A 23,698-nucleotide genomic window follows, 5' to 3' on the forward strand; every position below is an offset into this window, starting at 1 on the left:
AGAGGCATTAGCCAGGCCATCAAGGGGGACTGAAGCCACCCATAAGGGCTGCCTTCAGATACTCATGTTTTGTGGAGGTTTTTTTGTAGTTCTTGTGATTTTTTAACACTTTGTTCTACAGTCCTGGATTCATTGATATAGTAACAGCATTCTTCTTGTAGGAAAATACAGGTTCCCCCCTTTTCTGCAGTAAGCAGATCTAAAGCCCACCTATTTTGAAGGGTGACTTGGGCAAGGGAAGTAAGCTGCTGCTGGAGGGAAATAAGAGAGGTTGAGGTTTCTCCCAGGGTCAGGCTCACTGTCATCTAATGCTGCCAGTTGACTTGCAAGACCCTGAGAACTGACTACACTATGGCCTAACGCCCCTGCTCCTGTGGCAGCCGTGGCTACTGCAGTGACCAGACTTACTCCTACTAGTATGGGTAGGAAGACAGCCCTCTTTTGCCTAGCTCTCGGATACAAAGACCATCCGTCTAGTGCCTGCTTTACCTCAGGTTTGTTGTATAACATCAATTGAGGAACTAGCATCACTGAAAAGCAGGGTCCTACCGTGGTGCTGCTGATACACTGGGTAAGTGTGTTGCACCAGAAAAACCCACCCCCTTGAAGGGAAAGTAGAGTGTCTACGGTCACCCGTCGTCGGCATTGGCTTTTCATTGACAATTCCGAGATGGTGGAACGCTGAGTCAGGTAGCAGGTCAGTGAGGACAATGATTCTTTGCGCCATTTTCTAGTGGCCTCGGACCTATGTCGAGCTTCGGGCTTAAGACTCGTTTTCCACATCGGTATCTCGCTCAAAAGGAGGCCACAGTCCTTTTCAGAGGAGTTTACTGGTTGAGTCTGGAAGAAACTAACAAGAACTGCAGCCACTGGGGGCGTTGGAGGGAGGCACAGCGAAAACAATTGGACACATTGCTGAGGATATGTGAAGCATTAAGAAACCGTACTGTTTCTCCAATGACTCCGGCCCAGGAAAGTGGTGATCCTGCTGGTCGTAGAGAACGGGGGTAGGGGTCCGACTGAATCCTCTGTTTTAGTGCCTATTCTGTTTGTAGAATATTACTTGATACCTGTACCTGGGTGTTTAGAACTTCCGTGAGAGTGGGATTTACAGTGGTCCATTCTCTCTTGATGTATACTGTGCCCTGTGGGGAGGCTTGGTAACTATAGTATAGCTTGCCCTGTACTCCTCTCTCCCAACATTGATCCCATGGGTCACTAATGGTAATGTATAGCTTATCTTGGATTCTGAAGAACATGTTGTCAGAGACTCCTCTTGCTGTATCTTCTACTGCATGAACTCTACATGTGTCTAATTCAGGATGACATCCCCCATACATGTCGGACTGGAAAATACATGTATGAGAGATTTGGTCATACGGAAAGCACAGTATAGGGTTTGAGAAAGTGTTTAAGATGTCTGTGTGTACTGGTATTTGAATTGGTGCCTGACAACCTACACGTGGGCAACTTTGGGTGCCTACTTCTCGGGCTTTTGTTCCATGAGGAAGAGTTAGTTTGAGCTTAAACTTCCATGCAGAGTAACTCTGCCTGGAGACCACCGGGCTATTCATCTGGCTGGTTGCACTTGACACAACTAACCCGCAGCTTAAGAGGACCCACTTCACGAGACACCCAATCATCGTGTCTGGGCGCCCGTTTGAGCCTAGAAAGGTGACACAAGGAAGAATGCCCATGTAGTTTGACTGCTGAGGGCATAGAGAGGATTACTGTATAAGGCCCTGTCCAGCAGGGTTGGAGGGATTTTGGCTGGAGTTCTCTTAGAAGTACCTCGTCCCCTGGCTGAAGGATCGCTGCATCTCCTGGGTTGTTGGATGACTTAGGTTGGGGTAGGAGCTGGTCTGCCTGTTCCCTGAGAAGATGTCTCAACAGTGTAAAGTAAGGAAGGTAGGAGGCCAAAGGAGGAGAGGTAGCAGGCAGGCCTGTGTTCAGTAAGAAGGGCCTGCCATACATTAGCTCAAATGCACTTAGTCCAGCCGGTCCCCGGGAAGCAGCACGCAGCCAAGCAAGAGCGATAGGGAGATCAGGCCACGAGAGCTTTACCTCTAGAGACAGCTTAGTTAGTTGGTCCTTCAGGAGACTGTTAGCCCTTTTGACCTTACCGGACGATTGGGGGTGATAGGGTATATGGAGGTTCCAGGTGATATTGAGAGCCTTGGCTGTTAGCTGAGTGACCCAGGAGATGAAGGTAGGTCCGTTATGGGATCGGAGTGAAGTGGGGAGCCCAAAACAAGGAACGATATTTTCCACCAGCACCTGTGCCACCACTGATGCAGTCTCTCGGTAGGTGGGGAAGGCATCGATCCACCCTGAAAAGGTATCAACCAGAGCTAGTAAACACCAGAGATTTTTATGCCTAGGCATATGGGTGAAATCGACCTGCCTCAAACTGCCTGGCCCTTTGTTGCCTCTCTTCGCCTGCTTATTTCGGCTAGAATTTATCTTACACCTTCCAGGCCCAGCAGTCCCCAGGCAAATTATGCTGAGATTTAGCCCTACTTACCACAGATCTCAGCTAGGAGAAGAAACAGAACAAACTATGGAAGAGGTCTTTCTGCAAGGGAGGAAGTGTTACCTCTTACTAGGAAGTATGAGCCACTCCCTTAAACCCTGAGGGCCCAGGGGTGTTCACAGAACCAAAATCCTCAGTAACACCCATCCCATTCTTTCAAAGCATCAGGTTTTCTCAGCTGGAATCCTAATTGCAAAGTACACCTCCCTAAACTGAGCATTCAAGTATATTTATAGAGATCTGCGACTGTCAAATCCCATGTCTGTTCCTTCACTGTAAGAAGTACTTCGTCAGCCAGCTCTACTGTCCTTGCAGGCATTGTTTCCTCCACATCTTTCAAATGCCTGAATCATTGTATAGCCAACAGCAATCCCCTCTTCTGGGATGTTTTCCTACATACCTACTGGTGAAATCAGTAGTCACTTGGTACCTTGTGCCTGAGTAAACAACTCCCCAAAGTCCATCATACTGCCTCATTTCTGGAACCTAACTCCTCGTATCACCTATGTCATTTCTGGTCCTCAGAGAAGCAAATGTCAAGAACGGATTAGACATGCAAGATATTGCGTAGGGGAATTATCTGCTGAGGATAAAATAGACGGGCTCAAGTATTACTAGAGAGAGCCTACAATGCATAATGCGAGTCTGACCTCTGTAAAAGGAAGGCGGAAAAGAAATACCGGGTGGAAAGAGCAGTGTAGTTCCAAGAAAGTCTCATCCTGGCTGACAAAGTTCCCCAAGCTAAAATTGCCCATTAGAAGAGTTCTGCATCAGGTAGGAGAGAACAAGCTTACTATACCTGCTGTGCTCAGTAACTGGGTACAGCTTGAGGTATTTGTGGCTTAAACATAAACACAATGGTGGGTCCAGAGGGGTGGCAGCTGACTGTCAATTAACTATGTTCCCCCAGAACAGACTCCCTTGAAAAAAGATCCGAGCAGAGAAGTTATATGGCCACCAGACTAACGAAATATCTAACTATAAAACTATAGCATTTAAAACTATAATACTGAGTTGACCAGATAAAACAATAGAGTACTGAGTTCAGACTCAAATCCAAATATATGTATATGTAGGTTGGTCTGTGAATTTAGTACAGAACATAGTTATTTCTAATTATTTCATCTAGAATAAATATTGACAATTGGCTCTCCATTTGGAGGAAAACTTTTAAACTGGGATCCTACTTCATATATACAAAAAATTCCAAATGGATTACAGAACATTAATATATATATATGTATTATTATAAGCATGTTTTATATATATGTGTATATATATATATATATATGTAAGCATGTTAGAATACTTTGGTTAAACTTGGAAAACTAACCACAAAGTTAAATTTTTAAAAAGTATAGACTTCAAAGGGCTGTCTCTCAATAAGAGAGACAATGGCAGATAAGATTTTAACAATGTCAGTTAAATGTCAATTGCATGACAGGCAGATGGAAGAACGGTAATAGACTTAGCAGAGGAAATTACATACTAAATGACCATAAAGGTGATCAGAGAAGAAAAAACTTATTAACTCCACAAAAAAATCAAAAAGGAAGTGGCTGAGAATTTGAGGGCACAGTAAAAGTACATAGAGAGTGGCTACATACCTTGGGTCCACCTTCCATAACCAAAGGACTAGCATGCCTTTCCACATACACACACATACCCATACACACCCTTGTAACACTGCCACAGCAATGTCAAGAGACAGATTTCTTTTCTGAAAAAAAGGAGATAATTTTGACTTGGGGATACGTCACAGTAGATAGTGGGAAACTGTGAAGAAGGCTTTAAAGTGGGTCTTAAGTGAAAGCCTGAATACCAAACAGTTGGATCTCTGGCCTCCATCCTCTCTTCACTCAGGTGGGATATGGGGGAATAAATACTTGGGGGAACTACACTCCCCCAGAGAAAACACTTCTAAAAATATTCAGTAAGGGGAGGGGGAGAAGATATGATTGAAAATCACCCCAGGGAAGGTCAGCATTCTACAGCCTTACTCTTGAAAGAAGAACACCAGGGTTTGGTAGATGCCAAAGCATGAAGACGTTTGTGTGTAAACCTAAGGAGCTTAATCCTATAAAAAATCAGAAACTACTGCAAGATGTTAAAAGAATATAATATGATCAAATTTGTTTCACAAATATCATTGATATGACAAGAATTGATTACTTGGAGAGAGACATTAGAGATAACCAGCCTAGAGTTTTCAAAGATTTAATCTCAGTTGAGCTGATAGGGTAGTTATTAAATTACCTGCTAGGTGGAATGTCAAGTCGAATAGTGAATGTCTAGAGGAAATTTCAACCTTCCAATAGTTACTGAGCTACTTGCCTAAGTTCCACACCCTATGCTAGGCACTAGAGAGTAAATGGAGAGAAAAAACATAGTTCCCTGGACTCACAGAAATTTTCCGTCTAGATGTGGAGACAGTTATTAATCAAAATCATACAAATGAATATAAAGCTGCAAGTATGACATGCTACAATGGAGGGGTGCATGGTGCTATGAGTGCCTAAAAGGAACATATATAACAGATACCTGGTTGTCCTCCTAGCATCTACTTTACCCCCATTACACAGAGTAACATGCATGGGATTTGGATGGGATTAACCTACCCCCAGCTCCAAGGATGGGCCCTGATTCACCTCAGCCAACTGGTACTTGACATTCCCTAGACCACATAAGTCTAGGTCCTGGGGTGGGCATGTGACCTAAATTAGAATAATCACAATGAAACTGGGGGTATGTGAAGAAACTCTCTTTTTATGTAGATGAAGAACTATGTAGCCTTGGGAGCTTGGGCCACTATTTTAAAATACAAAAGGAGTCAGTCTTAGGATAAAGGACAGCAGAAAGGAAAATCAAGTTCTCTCTGCTCTACTGAGTCATTCAATCAAATCAACCCAGAGGTTCACCTTATCTCCAGATTTTCCATTCATATTCTCTCTGATACCACTGAGTCACTCAATCAAATCAACCCTGAGGTTCACCTTATCTCCAGACTTTCCATTCACATAAGCCAATAAATTCTCTTTGTCATTTAAACCAATTTGAATTGGATTTTTTGGTACCTGTAATAGTCCAAGCATATTTGAACTAGTCAGGGAAGGCTTCTCTGAGGAAATGATCATTGTGGCAACATCTGAAGGATAGAGCAAGGGTCATGACTGGAGGGAAGAAATACAAAAAAGTGTCAATTTTAACTTGGAGCAAGTAAAATGGATTGGAAAATATCCACCGAAATTATCAACATAGATGTCTTTAGTGAGTTTATCAAGAGTTTTTGATGAGGGCTGGGGTGATGGAAACCAGAATGGGTTCAAGTGAGGAGTGAGTGGACGGTGAGGAAATGAAGGGAACATAAACACTTCAACCCTTGAATAGTTTGGCTTTAAAGGCGAAAATAAATCAGAATGTAGCAGAAGAGGATATAGATTATATTTTGATGGTTTACTTAAATAGGGAAGCCTTAAAGATTAATCACCTTAATAAAAAGTAAGTGAATATAGCAAAAAATTTCCATAAAGGTTCTTTCATAAACACATCTAACAGAATTGGTAAGGATAAAAACAGAAAGCCTTACATTTTAAGAACATGAATCAGTGAGACTGAGAACCCAGTTTACTCTATAGATATTAACAATATATTTCTTTTAAGTCCTTGAGAAGAAAGTATATTTTATTTAACATTTTGATTTAAAACCTTTAAATATTTAGACTTCTGGCATATGGTCTTCCATTTGTATGCTTTTCCTGGACCTTGCAAATGTCCATGCCTACAAATGTTAGAGATGTGCCTGTTGCAGTAGAAAGAAGAGAATCCCTGTGACTTAAGAGGAAGAATAAAACAAGAATGTGTTCCTGAGGATCCAGGGGTAGAGATGAGTTCTAAGGGTTTAACCCTGATTCCTTATTTATCTGGGTCACCAGATCTTAGGGGCTACAGTAACAGAGATCCTGAAGAGAAGATAGGAGGGGTACTTTGAAACATTAGTCAGATAAATTCACTTAGTTCAAAACTCTCCCATGGATTTGTAACTCTTTCGAAGTAAAATCCAAGGTCCTTTAAACAGCCTCCCTCACACTCCCAACCTTATTTCCCACCATCTTCCCCTTTCTCACTCCACTCCAATTACACTGGTTTTCTTACTATTCTCATGCTCTCAGCATGCTCCCACCTCAAAGCCTTAGTACTTGCTGTAGCTGCTTCCTGGCTCTCTCCTCCCCTGGGAAAATGCATGGCTGACTGCCTCCTTCAAAGGCCTTTTCAATAAACACTACCTTTCCCAAACTCACTCTAATCTTTTGCTACTCTATTTTTTTGGTCATAATGTTTATCAATACCTGGCATATATTTATCTACTGTCTTTCTACAGTAGAATGTAAGCTCCATCAGAAGAGAGGTTTTTCTTTTATTATTCTCTATATAGAACAGTGTCTTGTGCTTAGTATATGTGCTCAAAAAATCTTGTTGAATGATTGAATACAGGAAACTATTATTTCAGTTTGTCGTTAGATCTATTTGTAGAATATTAACCTCTTAACCCATACAGTTACAAAAAATGTGACTGCTATGTAGTTCTCATTCCTTTAACTTATATATACCTTATATATAAGTTCTTTTAGGCCAGTAACACATTATGTCTTCATTTACCCTGTCCCCTTAGCCTCTTAACACCTCTACAAGCCAAACTCCCATGCAGGAATCTTCTAACATCAGGCTCAAAAATTATCTCTGTGAAGCTTTCTCTGACCCATGACAGAAATGTTAACTTTTCTGAGTTCAGAATGCATTTTGTCCACATCAATCACAGCAATTAATGGGTTCTACTGTTAACCTATAACTACTTAATTCAAGTACATTTTCTGAGGTCCTCTTTAGATTAAAAAAAATAAAATCCTATGTAACCTAATTTTGAAAACAAAATTAATTTTTATCAGGTGCCTGTATGTAAGACCTCTCATGGTTTAGTGTACCGCTGAAGTGTGTCCACACATTAGATCTGGTCAAAACTTAAGCACGATTTGACAGGTCCATCGATAAGTAATGACTACAACTCCCAAGATGCTGCCAGGTCAACGTGTGCATCTCCCCGGTTTTCCACCTTTCAGGCTAAAGGACTGTGAAGGAGCAGCTGAACAAGCTGAGGCCGTCTTAAAGAACGAATAAAAGGATTCTATCAAACATGAACAAGGGCTGAAATAAACTACTGCCAGTGTATGACTTGGAACCACGCGCAATGTTTGAACATTAACGTGACGTTTGACAACGTGAATGCCAAGAGAATTCACCCTTCGCTTATTCAGTACAGACCTCCTGATAGATACACAAGATTGACCCTCAAGAGAAACTCAAAAATACCAAAACAATGCTCTTGGGTGTTTTAGGACGGTAGCTCCCCGCCATTTCCCTAAATTTATCTTGCCATATTCCGGGTTTACAAACACGCGAAAGGCACTGTATTTTGATGAAGCGGAAAGTATGCTTTTCAATGGCCAGCTACCAAAAGCCTAACGCGGAAATGCTTTGGCGGGAAATAGGAAATCTTGATACACTTTTTGTACGACGTTATAATCGTCTGGAGATCCACAAAACACTTTCTGAGATGTTTAACTAACAGACTCCATAACAAGTTTTAATGGGTTTGGGGTCGCCTTTAAGGGCTCAAAGTTTCTACATCTTTACAGAAATAGATTTAAAGTAGTTTTCTCCCACAGGCTGACAGGGTTAGCTTCCGTTAGAGAGTGTGAGCACAGTTCCTTCCTTTTTGCCCAGTTAGCCCCGTCCAAGCATGCGTACCTCCCAGGCCTGCTTTACTTTTTCCTCAGAGTAGGACCCGGCGGCTGGTCACTCTCGAAAGCCCCCACCAACTGCACGAAACCGGATGCACTACTGAACTCTCGCCACCTGCCTAGAGAAGAATCTCGCGGCACCACCGGGGACCGCACACTAGGCCGAGATCCCGTGCCAAGAGGCGGGGCAGAGAGAGGAAGAAGTAGCACTTAGGTCCTCTCACCGCCTCGCGAGAACGCCGAGCGCTGCCTGCCCGGGAGGCGTGTACACAAGCGGAGTTGGCGTGCGCTGGACTCGTCGGCCGCCGTAGCCCCTGCGAGTACAGCCCGTGCGAGCCTGCTGAAGGAGGAAGAGAAAGGCAGAGAGAATCGGGTTACAAGATGGCGGACCTGCAGTAGTTACCGCGGCGGCGGCGGCGGCGGCGGCGGCGGTAGAGCGAGCGAGCTCTCCGGGAAAAGGGAGGGGAGAGTGGGTGTGTGCGGGGGTGAAGTGAAAGATAACCGGAGCTCCGGGCGGAGAGGTCTCAGTGGCTCTTGTGGCCCCTTGCGGCAGTACCTTGAGAGCCATGGTAAACTCGGGCCTCTCCGGAGCTGCCGCCGCCACCGCCCCCTCCGCCTCCACCGTCTCTCTAGAGTGAGGGGCGCGGACGAGGTGAGCGAGGAGGCGGCGGCTGGAGCGGTGCGGCCAGCAGCCACCATGTCGGATACGCGGCGGCGAGTGAAGGTCTATACCCTGAATGAAGACCGGCAATGGGACGACAGAGGCACCGGGCATGTGTCCTCCACTTATGTGGAGGAGCTCAAGGGGATGTCGCTGCTGGTTCGGGCAGAGTCCGACGGTAAGGCTATTGGAACGGTAGGGCAGGGAACAGTGCCTCCGGTTCGGGCCCAGCTCTGGAGTTTAGGCCCTGGGCAGAGTACTGTTACTACCACCTCCTGGGACAGCGCATTGGTTTTGTGCCTGCACTTCTGTACGGTAAAAACAAATTACTTCGCTCGGATTTACCCGCAGTCAGACGCCCATTCTCTGTTCCCCCGCCTCCTCTCCCTACTAAGGACTTGACCCCTTCCTCTCCAGTGTCGCCTCTTTAAAGAGGAAAGTGTTAGAGAAGGCAGGATGTAGTGAGAGACAAGTTAGTGTGACCTCCTTGTCCTGAGGAGGCCCGCCTTTTATTTTTTAATTTTCTTAGCCCTTATACTATTATATCTGGTACAGAAGGTTTAGTGCAACTTTACTTCCGAGTGTCTTTTCTTTTTTTATACCAAAGAGGTATAAAATTTTTCGATTTCACCTAAGAGGCACAATCGACAGGTGATGGGGAAACCAAAAGACACCTTTTCCTGTGGTTATTGCAGATTGTTGCCACAATGCACGCATGCCCGAGCACATATACATCTTTAGTCTGGGATCCCTCCAGGCTGCCTTTGTAGAGAGTGCGGTAAAAAAGAGGATACTTTACAACCTAAACAAGTTAGGACACCAGAGCCGATTGTAAACTTGTATTCGCGGATTTATTGTACGAGTCATATGTGAAGTATTTTTGAATTATAAAACGTTGAGCCGTAATTAAAGACCTTTCTCACTGTAATCTGAACGCCTTGATTTGAGCAACTGGTATGTGCAGATAATAGAAAAATAACAATCTTAGATTTATTCTTGACGTATTCTGTACTCGTGCACTTTTGCTTTTATTTTAAATGGTCATGAACATTTATTTCTACAGGGAGGCGTTCTTTTGTTTTTACAGAGAAAAGGATAAATGCAGTTCTGTAACTTGTTTATTAAAGTACTCAGATCCCTGTTGTAGTCCTTGTAATTTGTTTTATTTGTTAAACTGGAAATGCAATAAAATAATTTTGTTTTAAAAAGTTTGGCTTCAAGTGGTCATTTAGACCTTAAAATTTTCACTTCAATAAAACTTGAATAGACATCAGGTCTCTATATTCTTGGTCTGAATGTTGGTCTTAAATGGATTTTTTTCCTTTAAGGATGTTTGGGAGTAGGATGATACGTTCTAAATTAAATACGAAGCCCGGATGTGAAGAGAAAAATGTGAATTAGATTACATGAGATGTTGTCAGATGTCTAGCTGGAGGAAGAGAACTTAAGGGATTGGGGGTGGGGAGTGGAGGTTTGTTTGTTTTTAGTGTGTTTGCTGTTGTTTTATTTAGGCTTTGTATAAAATAAAACTTACAAGTATCATTTTTTTATCTTTCAGGATCACTACTCTTGGAATCAAAGATAAATCCAAACACTGCATATCAGAAACAACAGGCAAGTAGTTGTTTATCTTTAATTTGAAAGACTTCAGTGATCAAGGAAGTATTAATCTGACAAAGATGGGAAAGCTTTCCAGACAAGAAAAAGTATGTTTGGTAAATAAAGTTACAGACCATATGTTTTTCCCTTGCAGGTTAAAAGTTTCAGACTCGAAAGTGAGTTTTTGTACTGGCACTAATTTATTATTTTTGAATTGAGCCACTGTTAGTTAATATTAGAATACAGTGTATTCATTAGTCTTACATAACTACTGTTAGCCCAGGTATCTTCCATACCCTGTACACAAAGCCTTTTATTCTCATCACATTTAAATGAAATGGCATGAAGGAAGATTCAAAGGGGTACTCTTTAAAGCAAGGAAAGCTTGTTTGTGGTGTGAAATTAGATCCTTTGACTCAAGCAACAATCGAGTTTTTGAACTAGAAGCATTTAAATTCTGTTCTTTAATTGTGTATTTTTATGTATCATTGGTTACTTTATGAGTGTGTATTGCCTGGTTATGTAATTACATATTTATTGCCTTACTTGGGAAAAGAAGATCTGTGTTGTGTTTTAGCATGCCTAATTATTTAATCTGGAAATGGCAGCGGTGATTGAACGTTTTCTTTTATTCTGTGAATGTTTTTATTTTTATCATGAAAGATTTAAAAATTTAAAAGTACAGAGAATAATACAATGAATGTCTGTAACACCATCAAATTTAATAATGTTAACATTATACCATATTTGTTTCAAATCTTTTTGTAATGTTGAACATTGTAGAGTTAAAATCCACTATCTCATTCTGTCCATTCTCCATCCTCCCTATAGGTAACCACTATTCTGAAGTTGATGTGTATTATTTCTGTACATGCTTTTATACCTTTCTGCCTATGTATGTATCCATAAATATGTAGTCTTTTGTGTGTTTTAAACTTTACAAAATTGGTCTCGTACTATTATGTGTATTCTGCAGCTTTCATTTTTCACTCAGCATTATTTTGAAGATTTATTCTGTTAGCAATTTAAAAAACACTGTATGGTATTCATATATACATATATATGGTGTATACCTGTTGTCAGACGTTTGGATTATTTCCCTTTTTGTGTGTATGCAGTGTGTAAAGTGAATAATATGTCAGGTATTTTTTGAAGGAAAAGATAAATTATTTTAGGTTTATATCATTAATATCTACTTTCTTCAAGGTCAGTGAAAATGTGGATGCCCAGTAACAAATACTTCACAGATGCAAGAATGAAATTGTGTCTGTTGCACAGAACATTATTAGTAACAGTCTTGTTAAACAATTATTTTGTGTATATAATACATACTTAATTATTTGACATATTTTAAAATTTTTAAATATTCCATTAATAGTTTTTTTTCTTCTGCTTAGAAAATACTATGTCTTTTTTTTGGTGAAGAATCAAATTAAACGTTTGTCCTATATCAAACATGTGAAGATGTTCCCCTATACTTTAGACAGCTTAAGGTAGACATTTAAGTAAATTTAATTTCTAAGTCAGCCAGGCAGATGCTGTTGTCTTTGCTCTGACTTTTACCAGGTAGCCACTTGTAGTTTGTTTGCTTGTTTGTGGAGAAAGAAATACTAATATTTTGTAATCATTTTTTCCCTATATGCATGAATATAACATTTTCAGGAACTGTGTTCTTAAATATAACTCCCAACAAATTAGATTTATATACAAAATCCTTTAACTGTTTTTACTGTTGGAAAGATCACGTTTTATGATAGTTTTGTATATAAAATAAGTCCCCTTACATTAGTACAAAAATATGCAATCGTTATATGAACACTTGAGAAACTTTGGGACATAGATTTATGTGTGTTGTTACTCTGCTAAAAATAAGTATTCAGGAAAAAAAATCTTAAAAATTTTTTTATGCCACTGAGGAAAAATGTTTTCTGTAATCACATTTAAATAATATACTATTAGGGCTTTTAATATATGTTTTCTAATTGAAGTACTTTTACTAAATAACATTTCAGTATAAGAGAACTCTGGCATTGAGAATATGGACAAGCTTTGTACTTAATGAAAATCCTGTGTAAATGGGGGTCATTTGTTTATTTTTGTTTAAATTGAATACTCTTTTCTAATAGAAATCGCAGAGCTGTTTAGGGGCCATGTTGAAACTTAGTTTCTTTGTAATAAGGTTTTTGTATTTTCATTAAAATCTTGTCCATCCTGTACTTTTTACCAGGTTTCACAAATGGGTTTCCAAACACACTATTATATTTCTATGTTCATAAGAATTCTCTTTGAAATGTCATCACTTAATTATTTAAGAAGTTAGCATAGAAAATTACTCCTTTCTGAAATTTATATGAAGTATATTTATTATTAGTGATTTTTTAATAAAATTTGAATGAATGAGATGTTCATAGCTAATAAGCTATTTTGTTATGTTAAACATTATTTTAACATTACAGACGTAACATGAGCTAAGTACTGAATTGTGGACTCAAGTTAAAATGAGTTAAATTGTCAAATGACTTAGTATCAATAAGTTATCGTTTATTTACATCTTTTTCTTGCTTCCAGTGGGCAGTATTGAAATAGCTAACTGGACAAAGATAACACATATCCTAAAGGAGCAAGTAAACTTGCTGAATGTTAAGTAAACACATTGGAAAGAGAAAAGAATGCTTATACAGTAGAACATGAAATAAAGTGCCTAATGGCGTGTGTCAAAATTTTAGGTTATTTAAAATCAACCCCACTGTCTTCACTTAATCAAAAGCAGAGCCATAGGGATGTGTGCCATTCATATTTAACACGGTTCTGTGTTAGTTGGATTTAGGAGAAACTGTAAGGAAGTCCTCATCCTTGATTTTATTGGGTGACAGAACATAATAGATGAAACAGTTACAGAATAATAAAATAGCTGATAAAGTGTTTTAACCAGTCCTCATTGAAAGCCCATGAAAGCATTTCACAGATAAGGCAGCTAAGGCATAGGAAGTTTATGTTTCTTGACCAACATTATGTAGTGGTTCTGTGCCAATACAAAATACCATAAAAACTGTATTCAACACATGTGGGCAGTAGAAAATGAGAGAAATGAGATTGACTTTACTCCATTGTGTCTGCTGAAGGAACGAATAGGGAAGGAAATTGTACACCTGACACTACAAAAGGTATTTGGCCTATTTGCAGCAGAGGTTTCTTAATTGAGAGCTTGATTTGCCTAACAAAAGGGAGGCATTATAGGTTCTTAAGTGGGGACCTAACATGATAAAAGTGATACTGTGTTTTGGAAGTGTGGCAGTGTCATTAATAATGAATTCAGGGTGGGGAGGGAACTGAAGAGCTAGGTAGCAAGACCTTTTGCGGTAATTCAGATACAGTAATTGAAAGTCTGTTCCCAGTATAGTAAATGGAATTGGAACAAAGGACAGAGAGCTCCAGTATATTTTCAAAAAACTGTTGGAAGATCTTATGAATGATTAAATATGAAGGAAACAAAAGGTCACTAGTAGTGTTTTTGAGTCTTGTGGCCAGGAAAATGATAGTTCTTCCCAGAAACTGGGGAAACAGAAAAAAGCATGTCTACATTAATCATCTGGTTAAAGGCTTGTTTATTTCAAAACAAAACAAAACAAAAAACTCTCTTGGATGGATAATACATTCACATCATTAAATGTGCACATCAGGTCTTTAGTGAATTCTCTCTCCCACTCTAGACTCCATCAAGTTTGCTTTACTAGATGCTACCAGTTACCAGTTTCTTGTATTATCTCTCCAGAGGTCTTAATGCATGTATGTGCATGATTGCTTACTGTGGGCAATATTGAATATGATACAGAAACTGGAGACCCTTTCTCCCAAAAAAAGATGCTATGCACGAGGTTTTAGATAGAATTTTAAGGTGTCATTTAGACTCTGGATTAAGAACCTCTGATTTAAAAAGTATTCAACTCAAGAATGTGTTTTTAATACATAAGGTTGAAGATAACAATTTCTCATAATAAAACTATTGTGAAAACCAGATTCAGTAAAAACCAAATTAGCAAGCTTCTCCAGCTTGTGTTTGACTCCCATCCTGGGCTTGGACGTAATCGCCTTTTCTTACTTTCTTAGACAAGACTAAATATAACTGACTTTTTCTATTCCTGCAAGCTCATTTTAAATCTGATTCCCATGGGGACATAGTGGTGATTAAAGATTTTAGTTAATGATGGAAAACGCTAAGCTTTGGTTTAAACAGAGATGTTTAATAGCATCCCAAGATGTATGCCATGCACAAATGAGCAAAAAATACTGTCACAAAGTATAGTGCTTGGAAATGGACCTTACTATAGAAAACTGAGCTTGACTGTCTAGGCTTTTTTGGATATGAAGGAAACCCAGCCACTTGACAATTTTCATTCTTTTAGATATTGTGCCAGCTTTACATCTCTTACTAGGAGCTTTTACTCTGACCCTTGGAGTAAGCAGTTCTAAGGAATGTATCTTTAACTTATTTTTTACTGAGACAGTAGGGTGTGGGGGGATGGGACAGGGAAGGATAGGATTTGTCACCCATTTGGAGTAGATACACAGATTCATAGAGCTGGAAGGTGTCTGTTCTGATGGTACTTCCTATACTCTGTTAACTAGCTACAAATACCCTTAGGTCACGTTCTCAAATTTGACTTATCAAAAGGATTACCTGGGACACTTAAAAATAAGGATTCTTGGGCTTCACTCCATACTTGCCCCTGGGGAAACAGCATGGGAATCTCCTTTTAACCATCTCCCAAGGTCAGTCCTTACATTGAAAAAGGGAGTCTGAATATGAATCCCCTTTTAGTTTCTGGAATTTTGACTGGCTTAGGGAAAAGAGTTTTACATTAAAAATGGGAAGGAAAGAAGAAAAGAAAATGATGGGGAAGGAGGGCACTCAGTTACCTTAATTCAGATTTTGTTGCTGACCTGAACTTCCTCTTAGAAGGTAGATAGGCAACAAAATGAAAGTGCCTTGGATGCCTGGATAAAGGGTTTGGGATTTAATTCTTTTGTGCTAGTGATCTCTAAAATGGAATGCACAGTATGAAGTATTAGTATTTGAGAAGAAACCTGTTTACATCTTTTAGCAAAAGAAATTGAGTTTTACTAATGTTTAATATTAAACCACTGATCAAGAGTCAAAAATAGGCATTGTAGTCTGAAAGAAGAGAAACATTTCCATGAAGTGTTCCCCACCTATTGTGAATTATTGTAGCTTATATGTACAGATAACTGTTTTACAGATATTTTCCAATTTAACCTATAATCCTAACAAAATAAAAGCCTTTTAAAGGGTTGAAAATTAATGTAAGTGCAAATGAACAAGATAATGAATGGTCAAATTGACATTTACACTCATGGTGTAATCTTGGCGAAGAGACAGAGCAAAAACAGTGATATAATAAATCTTTTAAGAAGTTGCCTGCCCCCAAAAATCAGAATTGTTAAAAAGATTATGTTAAATACAGACATTCTACTCTCATTTATGGGTGTACTGTGCTCTTAAGTGTATATTGGATCTTAAAATGCTAACTAATAATGCTATGGAGCCATTACAATTGAAACATTTTTAAATACTGCTCTTTTATCTTTATACAAGCCTAATTATTTCTGTTCTAGAATATGTTTTATAAATTATTGCTAAAGTAATATTACATTCCTGTCACAAAGTTGAAAAAGTTTTGGAGCTCACAGTTCATAAAGCTGTTTTGAGGGCTCCAAGAAGATAACTCAGGGACTAAGGAAAGTACACTGAGCTTGATTGGGTGCCCTAGTGTTTGAACCAGATTGGCTCTGTTTTTATCTTTTTTTTTTTCACATGGAGATTCTTAGTAAAATTTTGTTTGTAAAAAGAGTTCTGGTTTTTAAAAGCTTTCAGAATCTCTTCTGTAGATGGTGGGAGCCACTAGAGTTGTTAAACAAAAGAATGGCCTAATAAAATTTTAGAATACCTTGTGGCAGATTTCCCTTCTAGGCAGTATGGTCAGACAGAAGTCAGAACACAGATTTCCAGTTGTTTTTCTTACCTGATTACACAGTAAAGAAGTGTTAATCTGAGGCCTGGTGATTAAGTGTTTTAGTTAGTAGTGGAAAATTCTAAGCTTCTTTTGGTTTAACAGAGATGTTTATTAATGTCCCAAAGATACGTGTGCCATGCACAGATAAGCAAAAAATATGTCACAAAGCACAGTGCTGAAAAGGCACAGATCTGAAAAGGATATTTTTATTTAAGGGTTAGTGTTACCCAAGTATTGAAATGTTTTCATCTTGAAGACCTTGTCTTTATTATTCTGGGGCTCACTTTTAGTTTTATATTTTTTAGTATCAGGTCATAATAAGTACTAGTCAGATGAACAATTACTAAATATAAAGTGTTTTGTGATTATATTTTTGGTAACTAGGGTATAAACTCAAATTTGTATTTTTTTAAATTAAATTTTTAGCCATATTAAACATTCATTATGTACCCTCAAAGAATTTTGTTTTACTTGAGTGTTACATAATGATTTTAGACATGTGTTTTTAATTTAAACCTAAACCCTAGTTTTTAATAAAGGAGTTAACAACTTCTTCCTAAAAGCATAATTAACCTTTAGGTAGGGATATAATTAAGGACATTCTAGAAAAGCATTTACTTGAACCTAGGGTTCTTAATTTTTCTACAATCAAGCTGCTGAACTAGATGCTATTGGTAATACTTACATCTATGTGATATAAGTATTTACAATATAGAGTACCTTCATTTCACCATTGTTCTGCATTCCTTATTATCCTAAGGCTTTTCCAGATTTAAAAAAAAGACGAAAATAGAAAGTATTAAACCTTAAGATATTTTAAGCTATTAGCCTACTTGTAACCAGTCAACAAAGGGAAAGATAAATTTATAGGTGGTAGGTGGTTAGGAGTGGAACAGCTGACTTTCTGGAAGCAATAGGAAGTAGATGGTTAGAATGTCTACATAACAGTTTGGCTAAGCATGACTAGATTTTTTTTTTTTTTGGTATCATTAATCTACAATTACATGAGGAACATTATGTTTACTAGGTTCCGCCCTTCACTAAGTCTCCCCCACAGCCCCCATTACAGTCACTGTCCATCAGCATAGTAAGATGCTGTAGAATCACTACTTGTCTTCTCTGTTGCACAGCCCTCCCCGTGCCTCCCCCCACATTATACATGCTAATCGTAATGCCCCCTTTCTTCCCCCCCTTAACCGTCCCTTCCCACCCATCCTTCCTAGTCCCTTTCCCTTTGGTAACTGTTAGTCCATTCTTGGGTTCTGTGATTCTGCTGCTGTTTTTTTCCTTCAGTTTTTTCTTTGTTCTTATACTCCACATATGAGTGAAATCATTTGGTACTTGTCTTTCTCCACCTGGCTTATTTCACTGAGCATAATACCCTCTAGCTCCATCCATGTTGTTGCAAATGGTAGGATTTGTTTTCTTCTTATGGCTGAATAATATTCCATTGTACATATGTACCACATCTTCTTTATCCATTCATCTACTGATGGACACTTAGGTTGCTTCCATTTCTTGGCTATTGTAATTAGCACGACTAAATTTTCAATTAAACATTGTCTTAGTAACATAAGCCATAGCTTGCTAACCTGTTTTAATATTTTTAGTTTTAGAAAATTGTCATTTTTAGTGTCAAAGCTATTTCATTGCCAGTATATTACTGAAGTTTCAAAGGATAACAAAGTATAGTTTTATGATATCAGTTGAGTGTACATTAATTGTACTTACAAGGAAGCATTTGTCATATGCTGCCTCCTGTCCTCTTGATTTTTATTTACACTTTATAGTTTTTCCTTTTCTAGCATGATGATGTAAAATCTTTATTTTTAAACAGGATACATTAATTGTTTGGTCAGAGGCTGAAAACTATGATCTGGCTCTAAGTTTTCAGGAGAAAGCTGGTTGTGATGAGATCTGGGAAAAAATTTGTCAGGTAAGTTTCTTTGAATAATATTTAACTTATATTTGCATTCATTCTTGATTTTTTTTTTCTTTTTAACCTGAAAGATGTATATTAGAATGTGAAAAGAGAATGTCTTCATGTGAGATTTTTTTTGGTAACCTAACCTGGAAATTTTTATTTTCTACAGTGTTTTTTTTTTTTTTTTTTACTTAAAAACTTTTTTGTTTTTATTATTTTGTTTTACTACCTTAGACTTTGATAGCATATATTCATAATATCCTATATAATGTCACGATCTTCTAAAAATCAAAAAAAAGATTACTTGTGTTCTAAAGCTTTTAGATTTTTCTTTAATTTGATCACCTGTTTGCTTAATGTTTATGACCGCTGTATGCCTGATACTAATAATCAAAAGTGCTCCTGAACTCAGTTCACAATTAACTTATAGTGTAGCAGGATATAGGATAGGTGATAACTCTCAGGTAACTGGAATTTTTTAAATAATATTTTTATTTTAGAAATTTGAGATTTACAGAAAATATGAGCAGAAAATAAGGAGAGAGTTCTTGTATACTCCCCTCCTAACACTTCCTCCCAGCAGCTTTCCCCATCACTAGCATCTTAACACCTGTTACAGTTAGTGAACACTTATTGTTATTATTATTCATACATTATTATTAGCTGAAGTCCATACTTTATTCAGATTTCCTCAGCTTAAAACCCTATGCCCTTTTTCTATTTCCCAGGATCCCATTCAAGATACCACATTACATTTAATAATTATGTCTCTTTAGGCAAATCTGGGCTGTAACATTTGGTAATTAGGATTTGGTTAATCCTAACATTCATTTTAACTACCATTTTCTGTAAATTGAGATCACTGTATTTCAGTGGTTACCTAGTGTAATATTCTTAGTTTTTTTTTTACTATTGTCATTTTCACTTATATCAGTTTTTCCCTGTAGTGAGTCTTATTACTGAAGGTTCTTGAGTTATTAGTTTTATGTGTCTGATCATTTTTTTACCTTGTTGCCCTCAATAACAGTGCCACACATTGTATTAAAGTGGCCCAAGAAAGTATAATCTGAATTTTCCCATTCTGTGTAAAGCTTATTTGAGATGGGGCTCTTGATCATTAAACTTTTCTAAGAGTAGATGGTTTCTTTCCTATCTCTTATCTTACTATGTATGCATCATGTATTGCTGAAGCATAATTACTATATGTTATTAAGTAGAAGAATTCCAGTTAATGAACAGTTAGTTGAAAACGCCATCTAGTAAATACTGTTTTGCCTTAATTTGTATAATATGCATAGTAATATAATCCAAATTATTTTATTATTTTGCCTTTGTGTTTACCTTTTTTTTAGTCTTACAGATGGTGATAGTGAGAAGGTCCCAATTTTTACCCTTTTTTTTCCTCATGTGCTCTCCAAGGGTTGAGATTGAATTTCACATTTGCAAAATTTTCTGTAAAGTGAGATGTAAGACCTAAAAATGACCTCTTTTGCAGACTTAAACATATGCAGTCCACAAATACCTGCTGTTCTGTTCTTAATTCAATAAACTTGAATTATGCATTCATCCCTGAAATGGGGGGAGAGGGGAGTTTGTACAGAAAAATAATGAAAACATACTGAAGGATGAAAGACTTTAAAAATAAATATTACTTTACCATAATATTTATAAAGCTGTTCAAAATATTAACATTTTACAAAGATTAATCTTTTTTGTTGTAAGTTCCGGGGAAGTGGTATTTTATATTCTTCCTCCTCTAATACCATCATGGTAAGTGGTATTTATTGGTAATTTATATACCAATAAATATATGCAGTATGTATTTAAAGAATGAATGAATAAAACAGACATTTTATTTAGAATTAGGATGTTGATTTACATGTATGCTGGAACATAAATTTGAATGGTGGATAATATTTTCCAGTGATCATAATCATCATATTAGATTATACATGCCCCATCTCTCCTCTCTGCACCTCAGCTCCTACTGTTTAATATATGTTCTTAAATATACATATATTCTTTAAGACTGTACATTTGTCCTAGAAATTTTTGCTGAAATTTATTTCTTGGTCATTTCACCCATGCAGTTCAAGAGGTCCCAAAGACCTCTCCCAGGTTCACGAATTCACTGGAGAGATTCACAGAACTCCACTGAACTGTTAGGCTCATATTCACAGTTCATTACACCAAAATGATACAGACTAAAATTACCAATTAGAAGAGGCACCTAGGGCTGAGTCTAGGAGAGTTACCAGCAAGAGTGTCCAGTTTTCTCTCTCAGGGTAATTGTGCAGACCACACTTACTTCTCCCAGCAATGATGTATGGCCACATGTATGGAATATTACTGACCTGGGAAGCTTTACCCAGAGCTGTGTCCAGTATTTTCACTGGGGTTCAGTCATATAAGCAGGCTGAATGCCTATGTGGCTGATTTTAGATTCCAGCATCTCCAGAGATTGAACTGATATTGTGTGGCCCAAGATCTCCACTAAAAACCATAGTTATGCACACACAAAATATCTGACATAGCCCAAGACCCACAGGTAATAGAAACACTCTTACCAGACAGGATATTCAAAGTGCTAGAGGTTACCTCCCAGGAGCTAGGCAAGAGCCTAACTTCTTTGGACAAGATTTAATCCTTCACTGCAAAGACTACTTCTTGGCCCTTGGCCCTTAGCCAAGACTCTTTTACAGCAAAATCATATTTAAGCATCTACTTTTAGTGACAGCAGTAATATAAGCATGAATATGCTTAACATTTGGAGGAGCCAGTCTGGGGTATGGATAGATCTAAAGAAATAACGAATTTGTCCTATAAAACCATGATTTTTATTTTTGTACTACTTTGATTGCTCAAATCCCTACTTGATCTACTGCCGTTTGTACCTTATAGTAAACTTGTACAGTTTAGCATAGAAATTAAGTGGTTAACAAAATCCACTTCCTTGTGTCAATCATTTTCTTCGTCATTTTATGTGCTGGGGAGGCTTTTAACTCTCCCAATACATTTGATCAACAATATCAGTATTATAAGGCTTATGTACAAAACATAGTTAGATCAACAATGCCAATGTTATATCATATTGCAGTATGGTAGTAGATGTAACCTGAAAAGTAAAGAGTTGATAGATAGTGGCACTAGTACTAACCTCATTACTAGAATCCCACAGTTGTTACAGTTCATCATCATTTTTTATGACAAAATGTCTGTCAGTGTAGTGTCATTCATCAAGTTTATTTACAGGCTTCCATTCGACCTTGTTTGCCAAGTGGTGATCTTGGCAAACATATACTTCAGGCATCTGGAAGAATCTGGTTTCATCTGTTGCTCTGAGTCTTCTTGAGGCACCAGTGTTAATATTGGATTTCCCTCATTACGTTACCCACTTAGTTATCCCCTTAGTTACTATTTCTCCTCCACATTTGTCATTTTTACCAAAATTTTCCACATTTGGAAGGGATATTAAATTTGGCCCCTCTGCTGATCCAGCATGGTTAATTTTTTGCTGCACAGCTCAGTACTATGCTTTTAAGATCTGTACATGTTGCTGAATATATATTTAGTTTATTCCTCCCAACTATTGCATGGCATTGCATGGAACCATTTATTATGCTTTAGTTTTCAATTCTGGGAGATCATTGCTGACCTTTGATGATATTCAGTTATTTATTAACCTCTTATAATGAGAAAGTAGAACTCCTTGCTGAAAATACTTGCAGTTCAGAGCAGTAAGTATTTTAAAGGGAATGGTGAATAACAGAACTGGAGAGGAAGAAATTATAAAAACAAGAAAAAGTTAAGATAATAGATATATTTTGAGCTTTTAGAAGCATAAAGTCAAAAGTATGCATGAAGTTAAAACCTCAGAAAATGGTAGGGACATTTTCTTTGAAAGAACAAAGGAAACAGGTGAAGATAAGTTGTGAGATAGAGAAGGAAGATGTTGCAGGAAGTTGAGGACTGATGGCCTCTTTCAAAGGGAAAAAAAGTTTCTTTTGAGATTTAAAGGTGAGAGCAATAGTATTTGACACTTGAAAAGGAAAAAAATTTAAAGCAGCAGCTGTAAAGCGCTAGAGTAGGAGTGTGGAAAAGAGATTTTCATGGAGAACCCTGTTGATAGTGTGGGCTTAACTGTGAATTCATTCAGTCAGCTCAGTTAGTTGGCTGACTTTAAGGTCAGGTTATGTTGTAGTAAGAAAATTCTAAAACTTTGGTGGCTTATTACAACAAAAGTTTGTTTTTCCTTCATGCTATTTGACCAGCGAGAGGCAGGGTTGAAGAGGAAGGGGCAGTGCTCATAAGAGCCACTTCAGTACCCAGGTTGATAGAGAATTCATTCTCTTATGTCTATGATCATTGCAAAGTGGGAAAGATGGCAAATCAGATCACTGGCATTTAAAGACTCCTCCCAAAAGTTACACATGGCACTTTTGCTCACATTTCTTTGAAAGTAGGTCACGCAGCTACATGTAACTTCATGGAGACAAAAAACTACAAAAGGGAGAGAACCAGAAATATTTGGTGGACAGCACTGTTGACATCCATGTGGACACTTGGGTGTATGTGGATTGACAGATCAGATCAGTGCTAGTTGAGGAGAGAATCCAGGAAACTTGTAAAGGTAAATACTGGATAACTCAGAAATAAACATGCTGTAACCTAGTGAATGCTTCTGGAACTATGCTTTTATTCTTAAATGTATGCAAACTATTCATTTGAAGTGCAAGTTAAGTCCTCTGTTTTACTCTTATTCTTCCTTTAAAACCTCTGATTCTTTTTCCTCCCCCCACCCCCCCAACCTTACGCTCCACTTCTGTTTCCTCTGGTTACTGTCAGTGTTCAGGTTTTAATGGTTGCCCTAAGACTAAATTTCTGTCTTCTGTCCTGCTCTTTTTCCTGAGTAGTGGACCCACAGATTAGCTACCGGCTAGATATTTAAACACCTTAGATTTAATAAAACTGAACCCTTACCAACAATTCCTCCCCCAGGTTCCCAGTTTTTGTTAAAGGAGCCATAATCATCCTAATAACAGGTTTAAAACTATGGGGTCATTTGTGATTCCTCAGCTCTATTGTAGCTATCCCTCATCTGTCCCACCCCCTATCCCAATTCAGTTGTTCATGTGGACTTTGGAGTAACACACT

The 23,698-nt window shown here is 38.1% G+C and overlaps 1 protein-coding gene across 3 annotated transcripts in view; it reads left to right on the top strand.

Moving 5' to 3' along the window:
• The first annotated feature begins 8,358 nt into the window (after positions 1 to 8,358).
• Positions 8,359 to 23,698, top strand: part of PPP4R3B (protein phosphatase 4 regulatory subunit 3B) — a 56,249-nt gene continuing 40,909 nt past the window's right edge. The window contains exons 1-3 of one of the 3 annotated variants that reach the window (XM_036925989.2): positions 8,359 to 9,167; positions 10,548 to 10,603; positions 18,458 to 18,556. In XM_036925989.2, coding sequence (XP_036781884.1) covers positions 9,026 to 9,167; positions 10,548 to 10,603; positions 18,458 to 18,556 — 297 coding nt within the window. In that variant the 5' untranslated portion in view covers positions 8,359 to 9,025. The remainder of the gene's footprint in view (positions 9,168 to 10,547; positions 10,604 to 18,457; positions 18,557 to 23,698) is intronic. The other 2 variants (XM_036925988.2, XM_036925987.2) reach the window with 2 other exon arrangements.

This window comes from Manis pentadactyla, chromosome 2 (assembly GCF_030020395.1).
Source record: "Manis pentadactyla isolate mManPen7 chromosome 2, mManPen7.hap1, whole genome shotgun sequence".
NCBI classification, from domain to species: domain Eukaryota; kingdom Metazoa; phylum Chordata; class Mammalia; order Pholidota; family Manidae; genus Manis; species Manis pentadactyla.